Source organism: Orussus abietinus, unplaced genomic scaffold (genome assembly GCF_000612105.2).
Source record: "Orussus abietinus isolate OABI.00-Male unplaced genomic scaffold, Oabi_2.0 scaffold489, whole genome shotgun sequence".
Lineage (NCBI taxonomy): Eukaryota > Metazoa > Arthropoda > Insecta > Hymenoptera > Orussidae > Orussus > Orussus abietinus.
Window position 1 is genome coordinate 39072 of NW_019394639.1, and position 21392 is coordinate 60463.

Here is a 21392-nt window from a genome sequence, read left to right on the forward strand (position 1 = left end):
GAATTGTAACTTATTCTTCTCATATCTTTTAGGATTAAATAGAATGAGTAGGTGATAAAGATCAAGACATTTGTTATCAACTGACTTGTACAATTTATTACTCATTGTTTAACATACAGTGGCCATTTTATCACAGGTAGAATAAATACTTTTGTGCATGCACAAAAACGTACAGAAAGTAAATGTAACTAAGTTAAGCTGCCTCATGATATGTCACTATTCAGATCTTTTCAATAATACTTTATTAGTAAGGGGCATGTAAACAAGAGATGACGAAATTCCCCTAAACTTAACAGCACCATATATACAATTCGATTAGGATCGGGATAAAAGAATACAAAAATAATCTTTTTTATCCTGATTAGGTATCGAATAACCTTGTTTCATTGGCTTATCGATTGGCTTTGCTCGAATCAGTCAGATAATTAATCCTATTTCAGACAAAGTAAAGAAGTCCAAGACCCATAGAGTCAATAATCTAGTTTAAAATTGACACTTAACTCTTGCAGCAGAATAATCGAGATAAGTTCTTTAGCATTCCTTCTTCGTAACGACTTCCAATCACTAAGTGTCGTTGTTCGTTTGACGTGGTTCCCAGGTAAATGAGCCAGAGGTGATAAACAAAGTAAATGAACATGACTAGGCCAGCAAGTAGACTATAGATTGCTGAGACAAAGCAAAGAGCAAGGCTGAAATAATACACAGATTATTATATATTAGTAAAGAGCCAGAGGCAATTGCTTAAGAAATAGGAGAAACAAATTCTTCTGTTTTCAGAAAATAAGTAAGCACTATTGTATTCTATTGACTTCACTCAGAAAATTGTATTAGAAATGACAATTGTCTTTAGTTTAATCGCATTATGCCAAAATAAATTTTTATATTTACACTTACTCAAGCTGGTAATATACCTCACTGCAGTCATCCGGTAAAAGAATGGTTCCAATCAATATGAAAGGATGACAAACACTTGTTATAGTTAAATAAGACCCATAAATAAATGCAATTCCTGAGAAAAACAAACAACCAAGGTACCATCGAAGATTGCCGGATCCCACACAGCAGTCAAGCCTGAAAGATAAAACGGTCAGAAATAAAACGAACGTAACGAGTCGTTTCACTAAATCATGCTATAACTTTTATCCTAACAATTCTCTGATAAATATGATACATCCAAAAAAATAATTAATAATTTCTACTACCATTTACAATGGTATTCTCTGCCCAATATACAGGTTTGACACGTATGGCAGTGATAAGCTTTAGGAGGTGCTCGTCTTCTGCACGAGGTGCACAATTCTCCACTCCCCTCTCCTAATTCCAGACCTTGTGCGATGATACTGTCCTGGGTGGCATGATCTGCCTTCAACCTCGTCTTATAACCACACCATAATCCTCCAACTACATAGCTTACAAATACGAAATTCTCCTCTGGCAAGATCTCTAGGAGTGGTACAACACAGATCTCGAAGACTAGCAACAACATTAACACACTGACGATAGTCCATACAAGGAAAAATTTGGTTCGTAGTAGGAACCGCAGGAAATTATGATGGAGATAATATACTAAAAGAGGAGTCGCTAAAAAGATAAGAATAGTACACAGCAGTGTCTGAGCTGCGACTACTGCCAAAATTGGCACTGCGAAGAGAGGAATCACCGCGTCTACGGATACTTGCTTGGAGCCTCCACTCCACGAGCATGGTGTACGGAATCTCCCTAGAACACTCATATTCCGTTAATTTTCGTTTGTTCGTGAAATATTTACCTCCGCATTTGAGCGGAGACCGGTCCTAACGGTTCTTTGAGGTTAGATTCATTTATACTCTTCCATACCGGTCCTCGGGTTGCGTGCGTTGCTAGGTTAGAGTTTCCGCCGTACTCTCAGAGATGGCGCCCAGAGTGATTGTAAAAATTACCTACGAGATCTCTCGCTTAACCACAATTATTAACACGATATTTCCTTGCCCATTAATCGAGGAAACCTGTAAACTCGAAGCGTGCGAATAATTCATATTGTCTTTTATTTTCAGAGTGGTCGAAAAACTTTCAAGTTCCCGCGAAAGATAAGGAAGATTGGAGCAACCGATCCGGTAGAGGCGCTCGACAACGTGCCTTGTCCAGCAACGGAGCAGCGTCGTGTAAATCTCCGGCAAAGTCAAACGTGTGTGGGCTGCGAAATTAAAAAGAACGTTCTGCGAAGACTCGGCGAATACCTTCCAAATTTAAGGGAATTATGAAATGAGTGGAAACTGGGCCTTGACGAGGTTAGGTTGGTCAGAAGCAACGCTAACTCGCAGAGGGAGGAACCGATCGGTCGATAGACGATACGAGCCGAGTGGCGGGAACGTGACGTAAGTTGAAACTTCATTCGGTGTGTACGATAAGGCGGCTTTTTCTTATATTGGGTAGGCTAGCTAAATACGAAGGTTGCTCTCCTTATCAGCTTTGGGTGGCGCTTGGTAGAAGCGAGAAAAATATTTACGATAAGTGGATACATTGTAGAAAGTATCCCAACGCTAGGACCCTGCCGATAATTGGAATCCAACTCGTATCGCTCGCAGACTCGAGAATTCTCCCGCAATCCTACTCAGTATTTTCTGTTGGATCCATAGATGCATTTCAGAATTATGGCAACGGTACTTTGTTCCATAAATACAAAAGCATTAGGTATCGAACGAAATTTCCAAGTATTCGTAGAATAAGTTAATATCTTACGTAATACCTTCTTTGCCTGGAAAGGATATGTAAAATTGTGCAACTAGAAACAGATGATAGATTAAGTCATGGAAATCAATTATGATCGACAGACTCCATCGTTGCTTGTCGTCGTAAAGGATAACGAGTCGCAGCGTCGTTGTAGCTAATCTAGCCCTTTTTCTCATTTCAGCCTCAACGTTAAGTAAGTGGCGTGAGATTCGCGAAGTATGTGGCTGCTATCACCGCCAGTTAATTAAAGAAAGTCTTTACGAATAGAGGCTGCAGATAAGAGGGGCACCATAATGAAGCATAACGGAGCACCGTAGAATAACGAGCTGCCATCGAGGAGTCGAGAGAGATTGATCGAGCCCGTCTCGCAGTTAACGGCGTTAAAGCGTCTCGATTTGTTTGCACGTGTCGGTTATTATCTTTGTTTTCCGAGTCGGGAGGAAAGAAAGCCCCGTCAGTCGGTGGGGTCTAGAGAGTCGAGACGAGGGTTCGCGCCACGATAGTCACGGGTGTAGTGCAAGTAACGTGACTTCGGAAATTGGAATTCTACCGAGCTACCGATCGCATCGGAGGAAGAGTCCCGGATCTCGTGGGACGGAAACAAAGTATCCATACCCGGGTCTGTGAAGTCCTGGAAGTCCTGTTTGCCAGGACTCGAGACATCGAAAGTTACCGCGGAAGGACGGGATGGCTACGATGGTCTCCGGCTTATCAAGCATGATTACGGGTGCCGTTCTTATCTGTGCGCCTATCTCCGGAGTTTTCAGCCCTCGCGAAGAGAATAGGAATAGGCGAAAAGAGGAGGAGAAAGTCTAATGATTCATTGCTTTGCACCACAGTGAGTCAGCGGAACGCCGCGGTGTCTGGAGAAACTTCTTCGGGGCTCGCCAGAGGTTCAGCGCTCCGATTGGTTCCTGCCGGCGTGGGGACCAACGAGGTCGCCGAGGTGGATCTTCCGGGGATTCGGTCGAAGGAACTGGCTCGAGGGCCTCCAGCCGACAGGTCGACGGAGACCTCCGTCGCCGAAGAAGACTTCAAACCATACTCCGGTAGTTACTCCACGGATTGCCGTCGATTGCTATAATTAATCTACCGATTAAACCATAGGTACCGAGGATGTAAGTTGCGGGTAGTTGAAAGCTTAGTTCCCCGGAGTCACGCCCGTTACAGGGGTGGTTCCACGCGAACCCTCGCAAGGGTTAAAAGCGATAAACAGGGATCAGCGAATAATTGGGAGGTGACAAAACGGGGCTTATCGGGGGACGGTCGGTAGTCAGGGGTTAGTGCTCCCCGGCAAAGCTTTCAGGCTTCTCAAAGATAGAAACTGGTCAATCGGGAATGTGGGGATGTTATGTAAGTGATGTTCACGCACGCCACACACGCGGGATGCGGTTGAAACGCACACCGTCCAATCGGCGGATTAGCCACCGTGTCCGTCACTCGGCGTGGGATTCTTACTTCGCGTATTCAAAGTCTCGGGCGCTTCGCAGGTGATCCGGCCGACTCGCTCGTCGAGTCCTGCGGCGATGGATCGACTTTCCGAGCCCGGGATCATTCCGAAGGACTGACCGAGAGGGAGGAGGAACTCGTACGAGCCTCAGTGATGAACGCCTCGTCGATGCCGAGCAAGCTGCAGGTTCTTTGGGACCATTTCATCCACGCGGAGCCCCAGAGCTACGAGGTAACCGATACTCCGCTATGGTTGCCATTCGGGGCGTGCGTAATCGTCGTTTCTTTATTAAAACGAACCCGACCAAACCTTGGACGAATGTCCCCAGCAGAACGCAGCTCCCGAACAACAAAACCACGACGAAAGTAATGTAAACACACGAGCCGAGCGCGATCTCGCCGATTTTGTGCGGTATACATTCTCGCTGCTGCGGTATGCTACAAACGGTTGGTATGGAAATTCAAACCATGACCGATGTAATCAAACCCTATTAATTAACCCGCCCTGGGATGTGGTTATCGCCACGGATTTCGATAGCCAGACGGCATTCGGGCGTTCGTATATGTCCTTCAGGGTGACAGAAGCGATCCTGAAGTGCAGGGAGAGGGCGTCCTTCGAGGCCGATGCCGGCGTTGCGTGATAAGGATATACCACCCGCTCGTGGAGAAAGTGTGTTGCACGATAAGGACGATAATAAGACCAAGAAATGGGGATAAAAAGAAGGGAGATTGATGGGGGGCATCGAAGTATAAAAAGTCCGATCCTTCGGTCGATCCGCGAGGATCGGTGTTAGTTGAGTAAGAGAACAACTCGCGACCTCGACGTACGGTAATTACACGGTGAATATTATTAACGTTGGGGGAATGTTACGGGACGACTCTGGCTACTAGTATTCGCAATATCGAGGTTTGCATTTCGTAACAGCGACGCCTCTGTACGGTCTTCGAGTTTACCTTGGTAGCCGATGACTTACGAGACACCGGACCAACACAATGGCTCCGAGGTCTGTGTCGAGGGAACCTGTGTCATGTGTACGTGTAATGCAATTACCACAGACCCCCGTAGCTCTTAAAACCCGCACTCTATGTAAAGCGACTCGAACGCGAATCGGTCGACGCTATTATTATATTGCTGGACTTTTTCGCTACGCACTTTTCCTTCAGCGGTGACTCACCGTCGCGCCCGACATGGATTTAACTTACATTGTTGGAAACTTTTTTTTTCTCACTTATTCGCCAAACGCACGTATCAGCTCCACCATGACCTTTGCACGTGCATTTACGATCATTTTTCCACTGGATTATTCTGGAGTCACCGTTGAGTATTAGACGGCGGATTTGGATAGATTAAAGCAGGGTGGACGTGACTATTTGGCCGCACGATCTTCCTCGAAACTCTGGCGAGGTGTAGAAGGGGCAGTGATCAAAGTCTGCAAATCCCAATCCGGATGATCCGAATTATCAGAGATTACTTGAGCTCGGAGATTTTCCTGGAATTAAACCCTTATGATTTTCGGCGTTACTATTAGCCTGGAGGTTTAAACACCGTCAGGTTGAACTCGAAGGAAAGGGAATTTAATATGATTGTTGGTTTGCAGAAATCATCCTGGCTGGACGTGTTCCTCGCTGAACTGCTCGCCCAGGTGAAGGAAGGACGAGAGGCGAAGGATGTCCTGTCCTTTTGGTAAGCCTTTACACTTCGGCGTCGCGTTACATCTTACGCCTGTTGACCGATGTCAACCGAGTCGAGATCGATCCGGAGTCACGCCTCCGTCCTCGTGATATGTTTTTCTCTTGATACGCTCTACCGTTCTCTGGCAAACATTAGAATCGTGCCGATTAACCGAGGGGCGAGTTATCGGAACTTTAGTCAAAGTGTACAGAGACTTATGACAAACTTTCTGTAAAGATGTATCGCCCTCGTCATTGTGTCGGTGGACGAGTACATCGACCATGCACCAGCAGTATACACCTACGAACGATAAGGAATGTCACGAAACTTTCCATGACCTAACCAACTATACTGTTTCAGTTCGGTCGACGGAGGCGGCGTGTCCACTCTCGTCGCCTGCGAGCTTCTCTCCGACGTGCACGATCTCTGCGCCCAGAGAGTCGACGGCGGGGAGCTGCTGGGCCTCCGGAAGTACCTCGTCCAGGATCGCGGATGGAGGTGTCTCTCGGTTCTCCACCTTCTGGGAGTCCGCGGTCTCTCTTGCAGCCGAGAGCTCGTTGCGCTCCTGGTGGCTCTCTACCCGGTCGCCTCCCAGGACGGAGCTGAACCTGCAAGTGAGCCTCGATAAGACGAAACCTCTTCCTCTTTGATGGAACTCGTACACCTCTTGCATGGTTTCCCGTAGTTCCGCGTTTAGTTCCAGTCTGGGCCACAAAGGAACTGGATCCATAGCCGATCGTGCTCGAAATCTTCGTTTTCTAGAAACTGGATAATTACTTTGTATTGAATTACCCTCGAGTGTTTACGTCTAGTGTTTCCTATTGATCCACTCTATCGGCTACGCGTCCACGTGATTAGTCAACCATTTAATTTTATAAATATTATAATGAAAGGTATTTTTCTGCGGGTACTGATATAGCCGTCAAAAGTAGACCGCAGCTATATCATACGTGACGTATATTGCAGCTGTGGTATACTTTGGTACCCATTCTCAGATCGAGCGAAGACACGCCTACTGTGTATCTGCTGCAGCGTAGACATTCGTCGAGCCTTACTTCGGACTGGCTTGCCGAAGTGTAACTTGAAATGTGGCGCCGCTCACGTCGGTTGAACAATAAGAGCTCTATTTTTTTTTATCGGTAGCACGCAGGTAAACAAATCGTCGGTACACTGATTTAATCGCTTCGTTCCAGGTGCTAGTGCACAGCGCAACCCCTACATCAAGTTCCACAGCAACGACGATATCGTCGACACGGTGGACATCGTACCTCACACGAAGAAGAGAACCACTACGAAGATCAAGAGCAGTAACGAGGTGCACTCGAAGAAGAAGAGGATTCGCCGACACAGTACAGGCGGCAAATCGTTGATGCAGAAACACAAGCAAGAATGCACGGGGGATAATCAGAGTAGCGAGTCCGAGATGCTGACCGATGGCATCGACCAGGCAAGATCGTTAACGTTGAAGATACGATTGAACCCCATGGACTTTGAGTACTTTACGTCCGTCGTTAGGAGCGACGAGGAGTACAAGTGGAACGCCTCGTTGTACGAGCTACCACCCCGTCCGATACGGAAAACTCCGCAGGATTACATAGACGACAGGATAAAGGCCGTCTTAGACTGCAGGGTCAGTCATTTCGAGGCTAGCTTATTAATCGTCCAGCTTTTGCAAGGTTTGAGGGACTACGACACTCCTGCGGAACAGACCCCGGCTGTGCAGGTCTTGAAATTTGCGTTGGATACCCTCTGGGCCTTGCAATTCAGCATCGATGGCTCCAACTTAACGGGGACCGAATGCGCCACGTTGAAGGCAGCTGCGGCAAGACTCATGCTGACTGCCTTGGAAAGAGTCCTCAGAGCGGACGAGCCCACCACGGCGGTCATTCATAACGGTCTGTTGCCGATGACCCTGAGATTGCTGGAAGATGCCTGCAGTAAGCCGGTCTCTTTTCTCACCCCAGAGGAGGGGTCACTCTTGCAGGAATTCATATTTGCCACCACGTACGGTATCATCACTTTTCTCTATTGTCTGTTACATCAGCGGGGCACTACGGAGAAACTGAAGGATTTTCTCGAGCTCTTCCAGCTATTTACCGACAGTCAAGATGGGAGGCTGGTGGAGAGAACCATTCTGGCGATTGTTGGCTTACCGAGCATCGATCAGGCCAGGTCCGTGACCAGAGCCAGGAAAGTCATCGACATGATAGGCGCCTTGATAAGTGCGTTGAAACGGGTGCGCCAAGATCTCTGCCACATGGGCCAATGCCGCAGGCCTAAACATCGTTCCTGCTCTGACAATGTACAGAGCTATCATCACTTTGACGTCCTCGGAGTAGCGTATTCGCAGCCGGTCGTTGGATCTCTCGCGGTCCAGGTGTGTTGCATCTCGTCGCTCTTCGTCACCCTGACCACCTTGTTGAAGGAGTCTCACTCGTTCATCGGGGAGTTGCAAGTCAGGTTGCTGAAAGTGATGACGGCTGCTGGTACATGCTGCTGCATCCCACCGAAGACTCTGCTGTCGAGCATCGTCACCTTCCTGAGGAAGAGAAACCCTCAGGCGTACGGACCAGCCGTTGCTCTTTTGGAGCGGACCCTTTTCAAGGAACTTGGCGCTTATCCTGGGACCGATACCTGCAACACGTGCAATAAACCTATCGATAGCTCTTGGGAGTTTTTAGAGCTCTACGGAAAGCTGTTAACTCTGGATGATCCTAAATTGTCTTATACCATCATGGCTCATCTCCTAAAGGTGACACCAAATTCTATCTTTCCTGTTAGGCAGGAACTTCTCTTCAGGGTCTTTTATCCGACCTTTCTGAAAGCAAAGGCCTGTTATGCCGAGGATAGCAGAAATGCCGTCGCTAAATTTCTCGTCCAATCTTGCCTGTCGGTCATATCTAGCCTCATAATCAATGCACCTATGTGCGAGAAGTTCATGGAAATTAATGGACTCGACGAAGCGCTCGAATTGCTGCCCGACTCTACTTTCACCAGGATCGTCTATGCGCTGCTGGAGATATCCGTCATTATGGAAATCTGGAAATCCTCTTGCGAGGATAGAAGCGATATCAGGAAAAACGAGTCACCTGCGATAAATTCTCTATTCGGAGCTCTCGAAAGAGAAACCTCGGCGTTGTTGAAGGTCCTCGAACCGTTGAAGCAAGAAGAGAAAAATAAGGAGCCTACGAGAACAAAGCACGGAAAGCAGAATAATCACTTAGTCGAAGAAAATGATACCGGTGCATTAGATTTAAGTAACTCGGAAACATTGAGCCAAATGAAAGTTTCGCGATCTCAGCTTGAGGATAATACTTATGCAGAGAGCACCCCAAATAAGACTGATCTTCGGATACTTGCAAACGAAGAGACGTTTGCACGGGAAAGGAAATTACTTTTGATGATACATGACGAAAGTTTGAAGGAGAAAACTATCGGTAGAAAAATGATATTGTATCAGGCCAGCGCAGCTTGGCGAGCAGCCGCAGGAGTTGCACTTTGCAGTCCTAAGTTCCGGCAGCAATTATCGGAACACCCTGTCTTCCAGGACAGTATGACGCTCTTCAAATCACTGGCCATTTGTGTCATTTCCGATCGTATAAAAGGTAAGACCGATAAGACGTACACGAAGAACTTTTAACAACGTGTGGGTCGTACAAGTATTTATATATATATTTTTTCTTTTCCAGACACAAGTAAATCTGCACATAGACTGTTCGAAGCTTTAATAACGTGTTGCCTGACGTCACCATTGTGTAAGTGCATCCACCTTTATATAACTAACGTTGAATTACGGCGCGATTTGAATAGCTTTTAATGCGTGCAGTGGGGACAACAAGTTCGCAGCTGCGGATTAAAATACGGATACTAATCACCTGCGTTTTCCAAGACGGATCGACATATACTCCGTTGACACTCTTACTGTGCCATTCGTATATTACTTACTTCACGGCGTCATTGTTTATGTATGATATTTTTAAGTCGCATCTTCTAGGTTGTTCTTTAAATACAATGTGTGGTTCAGGTGGCTGCGATGTGGTTACCGAGTTGGGCAAGACGTTGATTACCTCGGGAGTGAAACTCAGTCGTGGGATTGCCATGCTTGTGGAGGCGTTGCTGAGGGTGTCCATGCTGAGACCAAGCCAGGAACAAACGGTACCTCAACAAACTAGACCTCGAGTAAGTGTTGTACTTTAAAACAACGCGGTAAAAGCTAGGCACAATGCGCTTGAACCTTTGTATTTAATTTTAGTTACCCACTATATTTCTGGAAACCTTCCCCGATGGTTACGGAGAGGACACCAGCACCGGTGAATACGTGACAGCCGATGATGGCTACGAGGCAGATGTCGAAGTGCCAGGGAAATGTTCTCGCAACGATACACCCAAGAGGAACAATTCCCTTGGTCCGATAGTTGAACCGAGAGGACATGCGAATGCTCATCCAGCTTTGTGTTCCTTAGCTCTCGATCTCCTTATCCACTTCAGCAAACAGTGAGTTATCGATCAACACGGTGGAATTATTTTATTCTAATTTACGGGTTCATTCGCAGGGGTCTAGAAGGTGATAGAAGTGCCATCGTGACGGCCGGCTTACGAAGGGTAGCCGTCACTTGCAGAGAAAGTGCTTCTAGTTGTGCTGCATTAGCAGGATCGGGAGCAATAACGAGGATATTAAATGGGTTCAAGGATATACTCACTAGCGAGGATTCTCAGCATCAAGGTACAGGACTTCGTCCTATAAGAATTTCGATTCAAGGGTTTTTATTATTTTAATTCACTGCATTTTCTGTCCATTAGATTTACAGCATGCCGTACTGGAGGTCTTTACGCTCTTGGCAACGCAATCCATTTCTCCAACGGAGTTGGTTTTTTACTTGTCCTTCTTCAAAGTCCATTCCCCACCGTTATTACTTCTTTTGGAACCTCTCTATCGCCTGGTCTTTGCCGCCAGGCCTCAACCAAATTTCATCCTTTGCTTTCCCGTCGTGTCAGAAGTGAAGATCCTACCGAAAATCCTGAGCGAGGATTTTAAGAATCTGGAGAAAGCGGAGAATCTGGTCAACAATTTCAGAAAGGGACATCTTACGTCAGGGATTTGTAGTCCTTGGTCTGTCCATGCGGCATGCTTGCCCATTGGTCCTGAACTGTCGTGGCCAGTGTGGCTGAACGGGTGTTCAGCTTCGATGTGGCTAAGGGTGGAAAGAGGATTGATGACTGGAAGTCGAGGTGTGATCGTCACACCATCTACATTGCTGGACTCTGAAAGCGAAAGTCTTTCGGACTGGGGTGTCCTCTCGGACAACTGGAGTCGTGAAGGTAAACCTCAGCCTACTATGCAATTGAAATTGAACCACTTTTATATGGAATAACATCAAGAACTTTAACAATGCCTTGTAGTTGTTGCAGGTTCAACATCTCCCCCGACACCCACTTCTATAATTCATCTAATGTCCGTTGGCTTTGAATCGTTAGTGCTGGAAACATGGCTCGATCTCAGATCTGGTAATTAAAATATAGCTAATTACTCAACAATCATACATTCCATTATCATTACGGTTCTATAATTTCTCAGATAAATTAATCCTACGTCTCACACGTCCCGACAACAAGACAAATCGAACCATCTCTGAGACCTCGATAAATGGCATGCTGTCCTCGGGCAGGTGGCATCATTTGGCTTTAAATTTCAAAGATACCGTTCTTAATAAACGCAGCGCTGTCGTCGAAGTTGTTATTTGGATAGACGGATGGCGAGAAACCAGTGCCCAACTGCCTTTCGATGGTTTGTTGGTTCGAAAACCTGGAACAACCTGTATATTACTGGGACAAGTTGGACCTAGCGGTATCGGTGCCTGGTATCTAGGAAACTTAATGTTATTCAGGTATACATGTTGCCAGGAATAATCTCATTAATTTATGCAGTTAAATATTATTTACAATGCTAAATGCTTTCAGATGCCCAGTTTTTACACGGGAAAGAGCTCTCTATCTTGCAAGCCTAGGACCGAATTATACGAATCTCGCTGATTGCATCCTGAATACCGTAAAACCAGACTTCACCCCACTGATTGCATCTGGTGCATTGTATGGAGTTAAGGAAGTGAAGTTCGGTCAGTATTTCATGAATTATCTCTAGAAAACAGAAATTATTTACTAATAATGCCAGTGATTTTTTTTTTAATATATATCTTAGAGGGTGGAAAATTCGACACTAACCGCCGTAAATCCTACGGTGGAACATATCTAAGACACGTTGTCGAGACAAAAGTATCCGAAACGAAAATCGACTGGGATGCTGTCATGGATGCAACGAACTCACACTTAGGCGACTTGCAAGATAATTTACTACTCAGTTACGAAGCTCAGACGCCTAACATCGTTCACTTGTACCCGCAAGCCATTGCTAATCCAGGAGGTACGTCATTTTTCATTTTTAAGTAACCTCGTATAGACACATTTCTACGCATTCTTCACTGAATATTTCATTTCTTATTGTGTAGCTGTCGTAAGAAACTTGTTTCCGGGACAGCCTGGCTTTAGAGTTGTTTCTGCTCCAGAGCACAGGGTCTCGCAACAACCACCTCTGTCGGTACCTCTGATTTTGTCAGCACGATTGGAGTGCCAACAATACAGAGGATTGGTACCGGCATCGATTCTCATAGGCGGAATACCAATCTTTCTGTATCTATTTGCAAGAGTAAGTAATCTCTACACGTCATTATATAATATTTATTCCTTGCATTGCGTGTAATAGTGTCACCTTGAATTCCAGGTCGTTGAATTGCACTCTGTCGAGGAGGAGCAAGCCTTGGCACTCTCCATGGTCTTACACCTAGCTCGAAGCGATTCAGAACTGTTGAACCAGTATCGCTCCGAGGGTGGATTGGCTCTTCTTCTTCGAGTTCTGGAATCACCCAGGTGTTACGCAGGTCGATACATTTTGAAATCAGTCCTGGACGCAGCGTGCGATAGTTCCATCCTTATCAAAGATGTGGGCAGTGGCAATCACTCGATATCCCAAAATTGCGAGGCCGTCATTACGGATCCTGAATTGATCAAAGGAGCTCTAGGTGTCTGGAGAACATGGGCGAAGTATGATGCGTTGAACTTGTTCCTTCAAGCCTTATTGCTATTGCTCAGGGACCAACACTCGCAGAGAGAATTTAATGCATCGCAGCTCAACAGAGTCGGTATAGTCGATACGATATTAATTTTATGCAAGGTAATTTTATTGGGGAACGTCAATCGTAATTTCTATGCGTACACGATTAAATAGACGTTTATTCTTTTTCATTACTTTTTCTTTATACAGGAGCATTTCATGTACGAAGATCACGGTGCATCGCTGGATCCGACGACAGGAAATGCAGTTGTGGAATTGATACGTGCTTTGATGGGAGCCCCGCCAGAATTTGCGCACCTCGTTGCAATTACCGATTACCTGGTTCTTGTTCATCAGGCTTCGGAGACCTACGTCACACATTCGAGACACAATATGTATTTCATGTTACCACCCTTGGAAGACAAAGCAACGTATACGAAAATGAATTCAACGATGGTAAACAGCTCTACGGATGATTCCATCGGGCTAGTTGATCTTGGAAAATTAAATAAAGCATTAGCGAACGTACAGGTAAGTACGCTGAATGATCTGAAATGATGCAAGCATTTTGGATGTTCTTCGTTATAAAAATTGAATATCATTGCAGATTCAAAAGGGCAGGGTACCCAAGAAGAAGGAGCGTCGCAACGACCCATCCAAGGAAACAAGTGCCGGTGAAGATTCCGGGATCGCTGCCAGTGATGGATCAAATCATCAGGTAACCGAAAATGTATAATATTACTTCAATATTTTATATTTAAAATCATGGTATAATTAAGAGCACTGATAACGTTAATATAGGAGAAACACATGGCGTGGACGGATGAGCGAAGAGCTTGTCAAGGATTGGTGTGCGAAGGGCTGTTGCTATTGTTGAGAGATGCTTTGAGAGTGCTACCGGACAGTCAGGTTGGCTCCGTTTTGAAACACGTTTTGAGAGCTGAAGTTCTCCTGGTTTTAGCTAACAATCCTGACGCCAGAGTTCGGACGGCTTTAATTAAGGTGAGGAATCTTTCGATACCATGATACGCCTAGATCGAATACGTATAATGAATAATTATGAAATTACGTTATTCCCCAGGTGACACAGACATACCTTCAGCGAGCCAGTGACGAGGAAGTTAACAAATTCATAAAGCAGAAGTACTTCATGCATTTGGCTAACCAAATCTCCCTGTATCCTGGAAGCGATCCTCTGGTGGTTGCCTTGGAGAGTTTAGCGTTGAGAGGTCCAACTTTAGCGGCTATGCCGCCTCTGTTAGCTATGATCTCGAAGGCAGCATCCACCGATCCTAATGTAGCGAGGCCAATGGTTTCTTTCACAACCGAGATGGTTACTAAGGTACCTTGGATTTAAAAAAAAATAAATAACATAAATGTAAACTGCTTCATGGATGCATGTCTTGCAGAATCCAAGTGCCTTGAGGATGTTGCTGGAGCAAGGCTTGATGGAATCCTTGGGACGTGCCCTGGTCGGTGCAGCTCACAGAGGGAGTGCAATCTCACTTTTCCGTGACATCCATGTATTGCTCGTTGCCATTGCAACGAAATTGCTGGAGTCTCCTGGTGGCCACCAGATGCAAGCCGTAACGGATCTGCACTTGGTCTTGAATCACATGGAGCTGAAGGAGAGATCTCAATGTGGAACGAACACTATGTGCGTCTCTGTCGTGAGAGACGCCCAGGTAGCACTGTTCGACGGAGAATTAGATGCTGTAACTACAAGAGTGTCCTCGCATTCTGGTTTCCGATTGCGAAGTGCAGCTTCTTACCTCGCCTCGGCTTCTTACTTGACATCGGGTACGTAGCAGTTCTTACGCTCTCTTTACCACGGTTGCTTCCTAACTAATGTCTAAATTGTCTTCAGCTTTAACAACTTCCAGTGAGCAGAGCGATCCCGGCTCAAGATCCTCGAGTTACGGCAGCATACATGGGACTCTCGGCTCTATTGTTCGGGAACCCGGAAGAGGGGAATTGAACGACCGTTTTCGTACCATTTTAATCCGAGCTGTGGACTTTGTAACGTCTTCGGATAAGTGCCCGTCTACGTCCGAAATGGAGCTGACCAGGAGATTGTTCTCCACTCTGCTACATGGCTTGGCCACGCCGTTGGAAAGGAAGAATCAGTGGAGTACCGCGTGGTCTTCTAGGTCAGATTTTAGAAAAATAACTGCCAGAATTATGGTCTGGCTCCTGGGGCCGCACCAAGTCAATGCCACCAGGGTTTATGCAGTTAGGTCTCTCATGGAGGAGCCTAAAGCGCGAGAAATCTTAATGTCTCTTCTGGAAGTGCATCCCCAGGTAAGACAATACAGCGATGAGGCATTCACGAATTAGAGTAACATTTTTTTTTTGTTTAGGTGGAACAAAAGTTTATGGTGTTCCTGTGGGATCTTCTACAAAGACGGGACGAAATGCCTAGCGTCGACGCCAGGGTCTGTGCAGAACTGAAGGAAGCCATTGACATCTGGGACTTAACGGGAAGCATTGAACAAGGTGGTTTGAACATGTGGGGCGAAGAGTTGGAGCTACTAGGTCGAGAACTGATGAAAGATCGAAACATCTGGTTGGATAGTAACCTTCCTGCAATTCAGAGGTAATGGCGTCTATCTTTTTTGGTTATTCCTTTTTTTATCTATCCATGGTGCCAACTTGCCAGAGATTTTAAATTCGCCAACTCGTTCTGCAGAATTGGCGGTAGATTTGAAGCTTTGGCAAAGCAGCTAACCGAGAGTGCCATGGCAATAACTAGAGCGGTTGTAGAAGAACAGAATCGTGAGCGTAAGGTACTGATAAATGTATTTATATCATTGATCTAAGAACTGATCCTTAGGACTCAGCTCTAATATTAATTAAATATCTGTAATGAATAGGTGCTGATGGAGAGACTAAAGCACTCTAGAGCCTTGGAAGCTCAAGCGATGGCTAGGTGGAGAGACCTTGCCAGACGATTGACTCACGAGAGAGCACCATGGCACTTCCCGGAGAGCTATCCAAGGAGCTGGGAACTGGATCCTACCGAAGGTCCTGCAAGGGTCAGGATAAGACTTCAGAGGTGCAACCTGAAAATTGAAAAAAGATTCTTACTATCGGAGCACCGAGACAAATTGAGTACGTTTCCACCGTCGTTAAAAAAAAAAAAAACAATTACACTCTTGTAATGGTAATCTTGCCCTAGGGTTTATCACTTTATTTACGAGCATCAATCAGAACGTGTGATTTCTTTTTTTCTTAGAAGCGGCAGATGTCGAGGGACCATTGTCGTACTTATTTACGTCATCTCGACAGGATACGAATGCCTCGGCTCTAATCGAAAGACTGCTTACCAGCGAAAGGATTCGGAAAATGTCTCAGGCTCGGGTCGTGACACCAGGAGCCGAATTGCCAGGGGAAACTCTTATTGGAGAATCGTGCCTGTACTTTATACCAGATAATCCGGACATGCCCCTGCATACCGATGTAATGGTCTTCCTGATGTTTAGTATTGAAATGGAAATATTCGAGGTTTTGTATAACGAATTAATATCACAGATTGCCCTGGGTGGTTTGGACCTGGCGATGGCTGGAGGGACTGCCTGGAGACTTGAGGATATCCGGGAATTGCACAGAAGGCGTTATCAATTACAAGAGAGGGCCATTGAGATATTCATTGTCACTGGTCGAACGTATTTGCTTGCATTCAATTCTTCTAAGGTATTTATAAGGGATAAGGAAATTTAGTGGATTATATAACTACCGTGCAATTTAATTTCAATCGATTCGTCTCACAGGAAAGGGACGACTTCGTCGCGGAATTGTCTGCCTGCAATTTGCCAAGGAGAATCCCAGGGGATGATTTAGGGGAAGCCTTGGCATTGTGGCGAAGTGGCACTCTGACAAATTGGGAATATATTACTTGTTTGAATAAATTAGCTGGGAGGTCCTACAACGATCTGATGCAGTATCCAGTTTTCCCTTTCGTTTTGGCAGACTACGTCAGCGAGAAGATCGACTTGAACAATTCAAACATTTATCGGTACGCCATTAAGTGAACCTTTCATCGATGAGCTTATTAATGAAAGATAATACACCGATGGATATTTTTCGTAGAAACTTCAAACGTCCCATGGCTGTCCAGGATAAGAAAAACGAGCAACATTACATTAATAATTATAACGTGAGTTTTTATTTAAATAAGCATCATTGGTTGGTTACGTTACAATGTTTGTAATCAATTTTCAGTACCTGAAACAAGCTCTCACGGAAGGTCTGAATTTAATTGCCCTGAATCAGGAGCCCTTTCATTACGGATCTCATTACAGTAATTCTGGCACTGTGTTACATTTCCTCGTGCGACTTCCGCCATTTACGAGCATGTTTCTCTGCTACCAAGGTACATGACATTTAACCATTTCAACGAGATTTCAAGCTGTAACTCAATTGATATCGTTTACCATCTTGCTGCAGATGATAATTTCGACATCCCTGATCGGACTTTTCATGCACTAGCTACCACGTGGAGATTGACAAGTTGCGATTCTACGACGGACGTAAAGGAACTCATACCGGAGTTTTTTTATTTGCCCGAGTTTTTACTTAACTCTGAAGGTAATTAATATCCGATAAGTGAAAGGACGTAGAAAATAATGGACGATTAAAACGAGGATATTTCGGCAGGATTTAATTTCGGCGTCCGGCAAAATGGTAATACGGTTGGCGACGTCGAATTGCCTGCTTGGTGTGGCGGTGACGCTCGGCTTTTTATTCTTGCTCACAGAGCTGCACTGGAGGCAGACCTCGTGAGAGAAGTATTGCCATTTTGGATCGACCTTGTCTTTGGATTTAGGCAAACTGGGAGACCCGCCGTTGAGGCTATAAACGTCTTTCACCCAGCTGTAAGTTGAAGTTCCGAGTTCAAGGAATTTCCTTCGTCTCCTCCTTCAATCACTGCATCCACTTGCAGACCTACTATGGATTCAACGTCGAACAAATCGCAGATCCTTTAGAACGGCAAGCTTGGGAAACCATGGTGAAAACTTATGGGCAAACACCTGCTCAGCTGTTCCGAGCTGCACATCCACTACCAATTCAGACCTTTGGGATACCTCCATCGAGCAGCAGTTTTCCTAGGGTCATCGAAGGAGTTGATGGTAGTAGCAGACATATGTGAAGCTTATATTTAATAGAATATGTTTTTTATTTATATATTTTTTTAACTTTTTCAGGCATCAAATGGGGTAACTACGTTGGAGCTCCTGGAAACGAACCCATGCTTTGCTGGAAGAACAAACACAGGGCTCCGCTGTCGTCTTTGATACCACTCACTACTGGCGATGTCTTTGGCTTACCCAGCTGCACTACTCTTTTGCTTGGATACAGCAAAGAAAAAGGTCTGTTATTTAAATTGGCTTTCCAAGTTCTTGCTTTAGGAATAAATCAGAAATGAAATATGATGTAATTTAGGAGCGAGCATGTTGAGTGGCACATCGATACTGGGAGCTGCCCTTGCATCGTGGGGAGGAACCGATGGAATTGCTAGACTGAAATCTAAAAAGGAACAGCCACCACGACCTTTACTGAAGTCTTCTGGCATTGATCCTGTACGTCCTCTTATAAAATTACAATTACATGTCAGAAATATGAAAGATAACGATGAAATCCATTATTTTTTCAGATCACTCTCCTAGGATCCGCGCCTGATTGCGGGCAGCTTTGGGCTGGTCATTTATCAGGAAGGATTACAGTGCACAGCTATGCAATCGGTTCTACTGGTAAAGTTGAATTTAGCTCGTCTCCACCTTCGGTGCTTCTGGCTCACCGAAACTCTGTAACAGTCATCGGTTTATCCAGAGTGTTTAGTATCGCTGTGACAGGAGATTCCAATGGAATGATTGCCATATGGGATTTAAACAGGTAAACCTTTTAACATTCACATCACGCCAAATTTTAGCCGACTTTTTATTTATATCTATGGGTGTTTCAGCTTATCATACGTAAGAGCAATAGTCTGCGAAGGTCATGCCATTAGTCTATTGTCGATCAGTGATACTTTGGGCGACATAGCGGTAACATATGAGATTCCAAATTCCCAGGAAGAAAGTCATTCTAATTCTTCAGAACTGAAAGTGTACACAATTAATGCAAGACCAGTTGGCTCGGTTTTGTCAAGGAGGAAAATTACTGCGCTCTCTTATAGCAATGCTCCGGAAGGTGTCTCCGTCAATGTAATTGCTACTGGATTGGATAATGGAGTGATTCGGTTAGTTATAACAAATTGCTTCATTGATACTTAAAGTGAACCGTATATTTTAATTGCACTTTAAAATGTACCTGTAGGTTGTGGAGTAGTTGGGATTTAAGACTCGTTAGAGAAATAGTGAATAGTAGCAAAGGATGTGGTGCCATTATAGCCTTATCTTGGTCTCTCGATCAGCATCACTTATATGCAGCAACTGATGATGCTACAGTTCTTATTTGGGAAGGAACAAGACGTTTGAGCAGTGGCACTCCAAAGTTTGTCAATTTAACATCCCTTTGACAAGGTGGCGAAACTGACAGTAAAAGTAAGAATAGCTGAACAAGAGCAGTACTGTAAATACTCCATTGTATTCACACCGACAATTGGTCTATCATTCATTGCACCTCATTTAAATTTTCAAGGAACACATACAGGTATACGCAGGCCTTTAGATGATTTATTTATAGCGACGTCCCAATGAAAGTACTACAGCGATAACGAGATTTAAATTCACCAAAAAAGAAAAGAACCAAGTACTGTTTGTAGATATTTTTAATGAGATACAGTAACACTAGAGAGTAAATTATAGATTTGTCTTGAACACATTGAAAACCATTCATGTAATGAACTGAAGTATTATCTTATCATCATTTTAATGTAAAACTTATGCTTATGCGGATATTTCGATACTTGTATTTTTGTACATGATAGTTACTTCGTGGAATGCATATGTAATGAAATGTCTATGTCTACTTATTAGTTGTGTGATATTTATGAAATTATGGCATAATATATAGAGGTAATTATATTGATTAATGTTATGATGCAATGTTTTTATCCTCATGTATGTGCATTCTCTTGTATGCATATCAATTAAATAGGATATAAAATAAGACCAATGTGGGTCCTTTATTTAAATTTCATTTAGACACGGTTCAATAATTTCGAATAGAGGATAGTATTTGCCTGTCCTTTTGGCGATCTGATGTGGAGTGTCTCCACTATTGTTCACTATGTGAGGATTGGTATCAGGATGTAAAAGAAGAAGTTGAAGGGCTGGAGAGTTGTGAGAACTTGCACATACTAAATGTAAAGGTGTTTGATCTCCTTCCGTTCTTGCATTAATATCTGCTCCATGTGCAATTAAAACTGCGATACAATCCACATTATTCCAGTGACAAGCAGAATGTAGTGGTTGCCATTTATCTTGTGTTTGTGCATCCATCCTTGCTCCAACTTTTAATAAGTACTATAAAATAATCATTATTAATTATACACTTTAAGTGAGACTTCACACGGCACAATAAATTCATTGTTACCTCGACAATATCAACATGATTTCCATAGCATGCTCTGTGAAGTGGGGTGTAACCATCTTTATCGGTACAGTGCAGTAATGAGTTGTTTTTAACATAGAGTTGCTTCACTTTAACTAGATTGCCTTCTTCCGCTGCAGTGAGCATAGCTTTTTCATCAGGTTCTGTAATGACATCAATACATTCGAACTTTCCATAATCACGAATATTATCGATTTACTATCAATCAACATTAGAACTGTTACGTCAATAATAATATTAGGTAGAAGATAAGAATTGTTCACGTCTGAACACCTAACCTTCCGCATTACGTTCGGCTTCAACTCCGGTGTCATCGTCTTCCCAAGCACTCACTTGCATACGTTCGCCACGAGGCTGCGATAGAATTTTATCGCGAATGGTTTCCAAATCTGTTATCTCATCGTCGTCCTCTTCTGATGACATTTTGCCCGGTTATTGCTTGAAAAATTAGCGACCGACTCTTTACCGTTTTCTACCAAGATACGGGTTATGCGTTGAGTATGTTAAGTTCGGCGCTACACTACGTTCGTGCACACAAGCGTAAAGTTAAAGAGGGCGCCAGGAGTATTTCTCCCTTTCCATCAAAAGCGAGCAGTGTAGGTCAGTGTAGGTAGCCCACCAACGTCAACTGCCGCATGGTATTACCATCGCGAATACATACGTGAGCCGCCAACGGCGAATGCTAGATGGTACCGCCATTGCGAGTTCGTATGCCCCTACTAGAAATATGTTGCGCCGCCCTTCGGGGTAAAAAACGGTGAAAGCTAACGTACGAAACTACAGGGCAGCACAAGATGCGATTGCGCCACCCTGCCCGTGAGCAATCACCCAACTAATCTCACTAGAGTCCCGCAAAGTCCCACAGAGTCCCGTAGAGTCCCGTAGAGTCCCGTAGAGTCCCGT

The 21392-nt window shown here is 44.6% G+C and overlaps 3 protein-coding genes across 6 annotated transcripts; 1 reads left to right on the top strand and 2 right to left on the bottom strand.

Moving 5' to 3' along the window:
- Positions 1-73: 73 nt before the first annotated feature.
- LOC105702582 (palmitoyltransferase ZDHHC23) lies at positions 74-1808 on the bottom strand. Its single transcript, XM_012430251.1, has 3 exons — positions 1203-1808; positions 895-1071; positions 74-689 (listed from the first exon to the last, which is right to left on the bottom strand). Exons 1-3 carry the CDS (start codon positions 1730-1732, stop codon positions 497-499), a joined length of 900 nt encoding a protein of 299 aa, XP_012285674.1. The 5' UTR covers positions 1733-1808; the 3' UTR covers positions 74-496.
- LOC105702580 (lysosomal-trafficking regulator) lies at positions 1781-20045 on the top strand. Of its 4 annotated transcripts, none has more exons than XM_023432912.1 (40): positions 1781-1809; positions 2034-2354; positions 3549-3758; positions 4200-4390; positions 5757-5842; positions 6191-6444; positions 7024-9435; positions 9520-9585; positions 9855-10009; positions 10083-10324; positions 10384-10553; positions 10631-11149; positions 11231-11335; positions 11406-11715; positions 11789-11943; positions 12027-12248; positions 12334-12530; positions 12606-13055; positions 13146-13466; positions 13543-13653; positions 13737-13937; positions 14017-14277; positions 14345-14735; positions 14803-15236; positions 15296-15531; positions 15625-15721; positions 15809-16046; positions 16171-16628; positions 16706-16950; positions 17025-17091; positions 17157-17307; positions 17382-17522; positions 17592-17809; positions 17878-18064; positions 18140-18304; positions 18378-18514; positions 18589-18827; positions 18898-19173; positions 19251-19477; positions 19575-20045. In XM_023432912.1, the coding sequence occupies exons 4-39, from the start codon at positions 4313-4315 to the stop codon at positions 19450-19452; spliced, it is 10197 nt and encodes a 3398-aa protein (XP_023288680.1). In that variant the 5' UTR covers positions 1781-1809; positions 2034-2354; positions 3549-3758; positions 4200-4312; the 3' UTR covers positions 19453-19477; positions 19575-20045. The 4 variants fall into 4 exon arrangements, with proteins under 4 accessions (XP_023288680.1, XP_023288679.1, XP_023288682.1 ...); XM_012430243.2 differs by having other exon boundaries at positions 1783-1809; positions 16171-16394; positions 16467-16628; positions 19251-20045; XM_023432911.1 differs by having other exon boundaries at positions 1782-1809; positions 19251-20045.
- Positions 19687-20998, bottom strand: LOC105702583 (ankyrin repeat domain-containing protein 49). Its single transcript, XM_012430252.2, has 3 exons — positions 20768-20998; positions 20472-20632; positions 19687-20401 (listed from the first exon to the last, which is right to left on the bottom strand). The coding sequence occupies exons 1-3, from the start codon at positions 20910-20912 to the stop codon at positions 20066-20068; spliced, it is 642 nt and encodes a 213-aa protein (XP_012285675.1). The 5' UTR covers positions 20913-20998; the 3' UTR covers positions 19687-20065.
- Between the last annotated feature and the right edge of the window lie 394 nt (positions 20999-21392).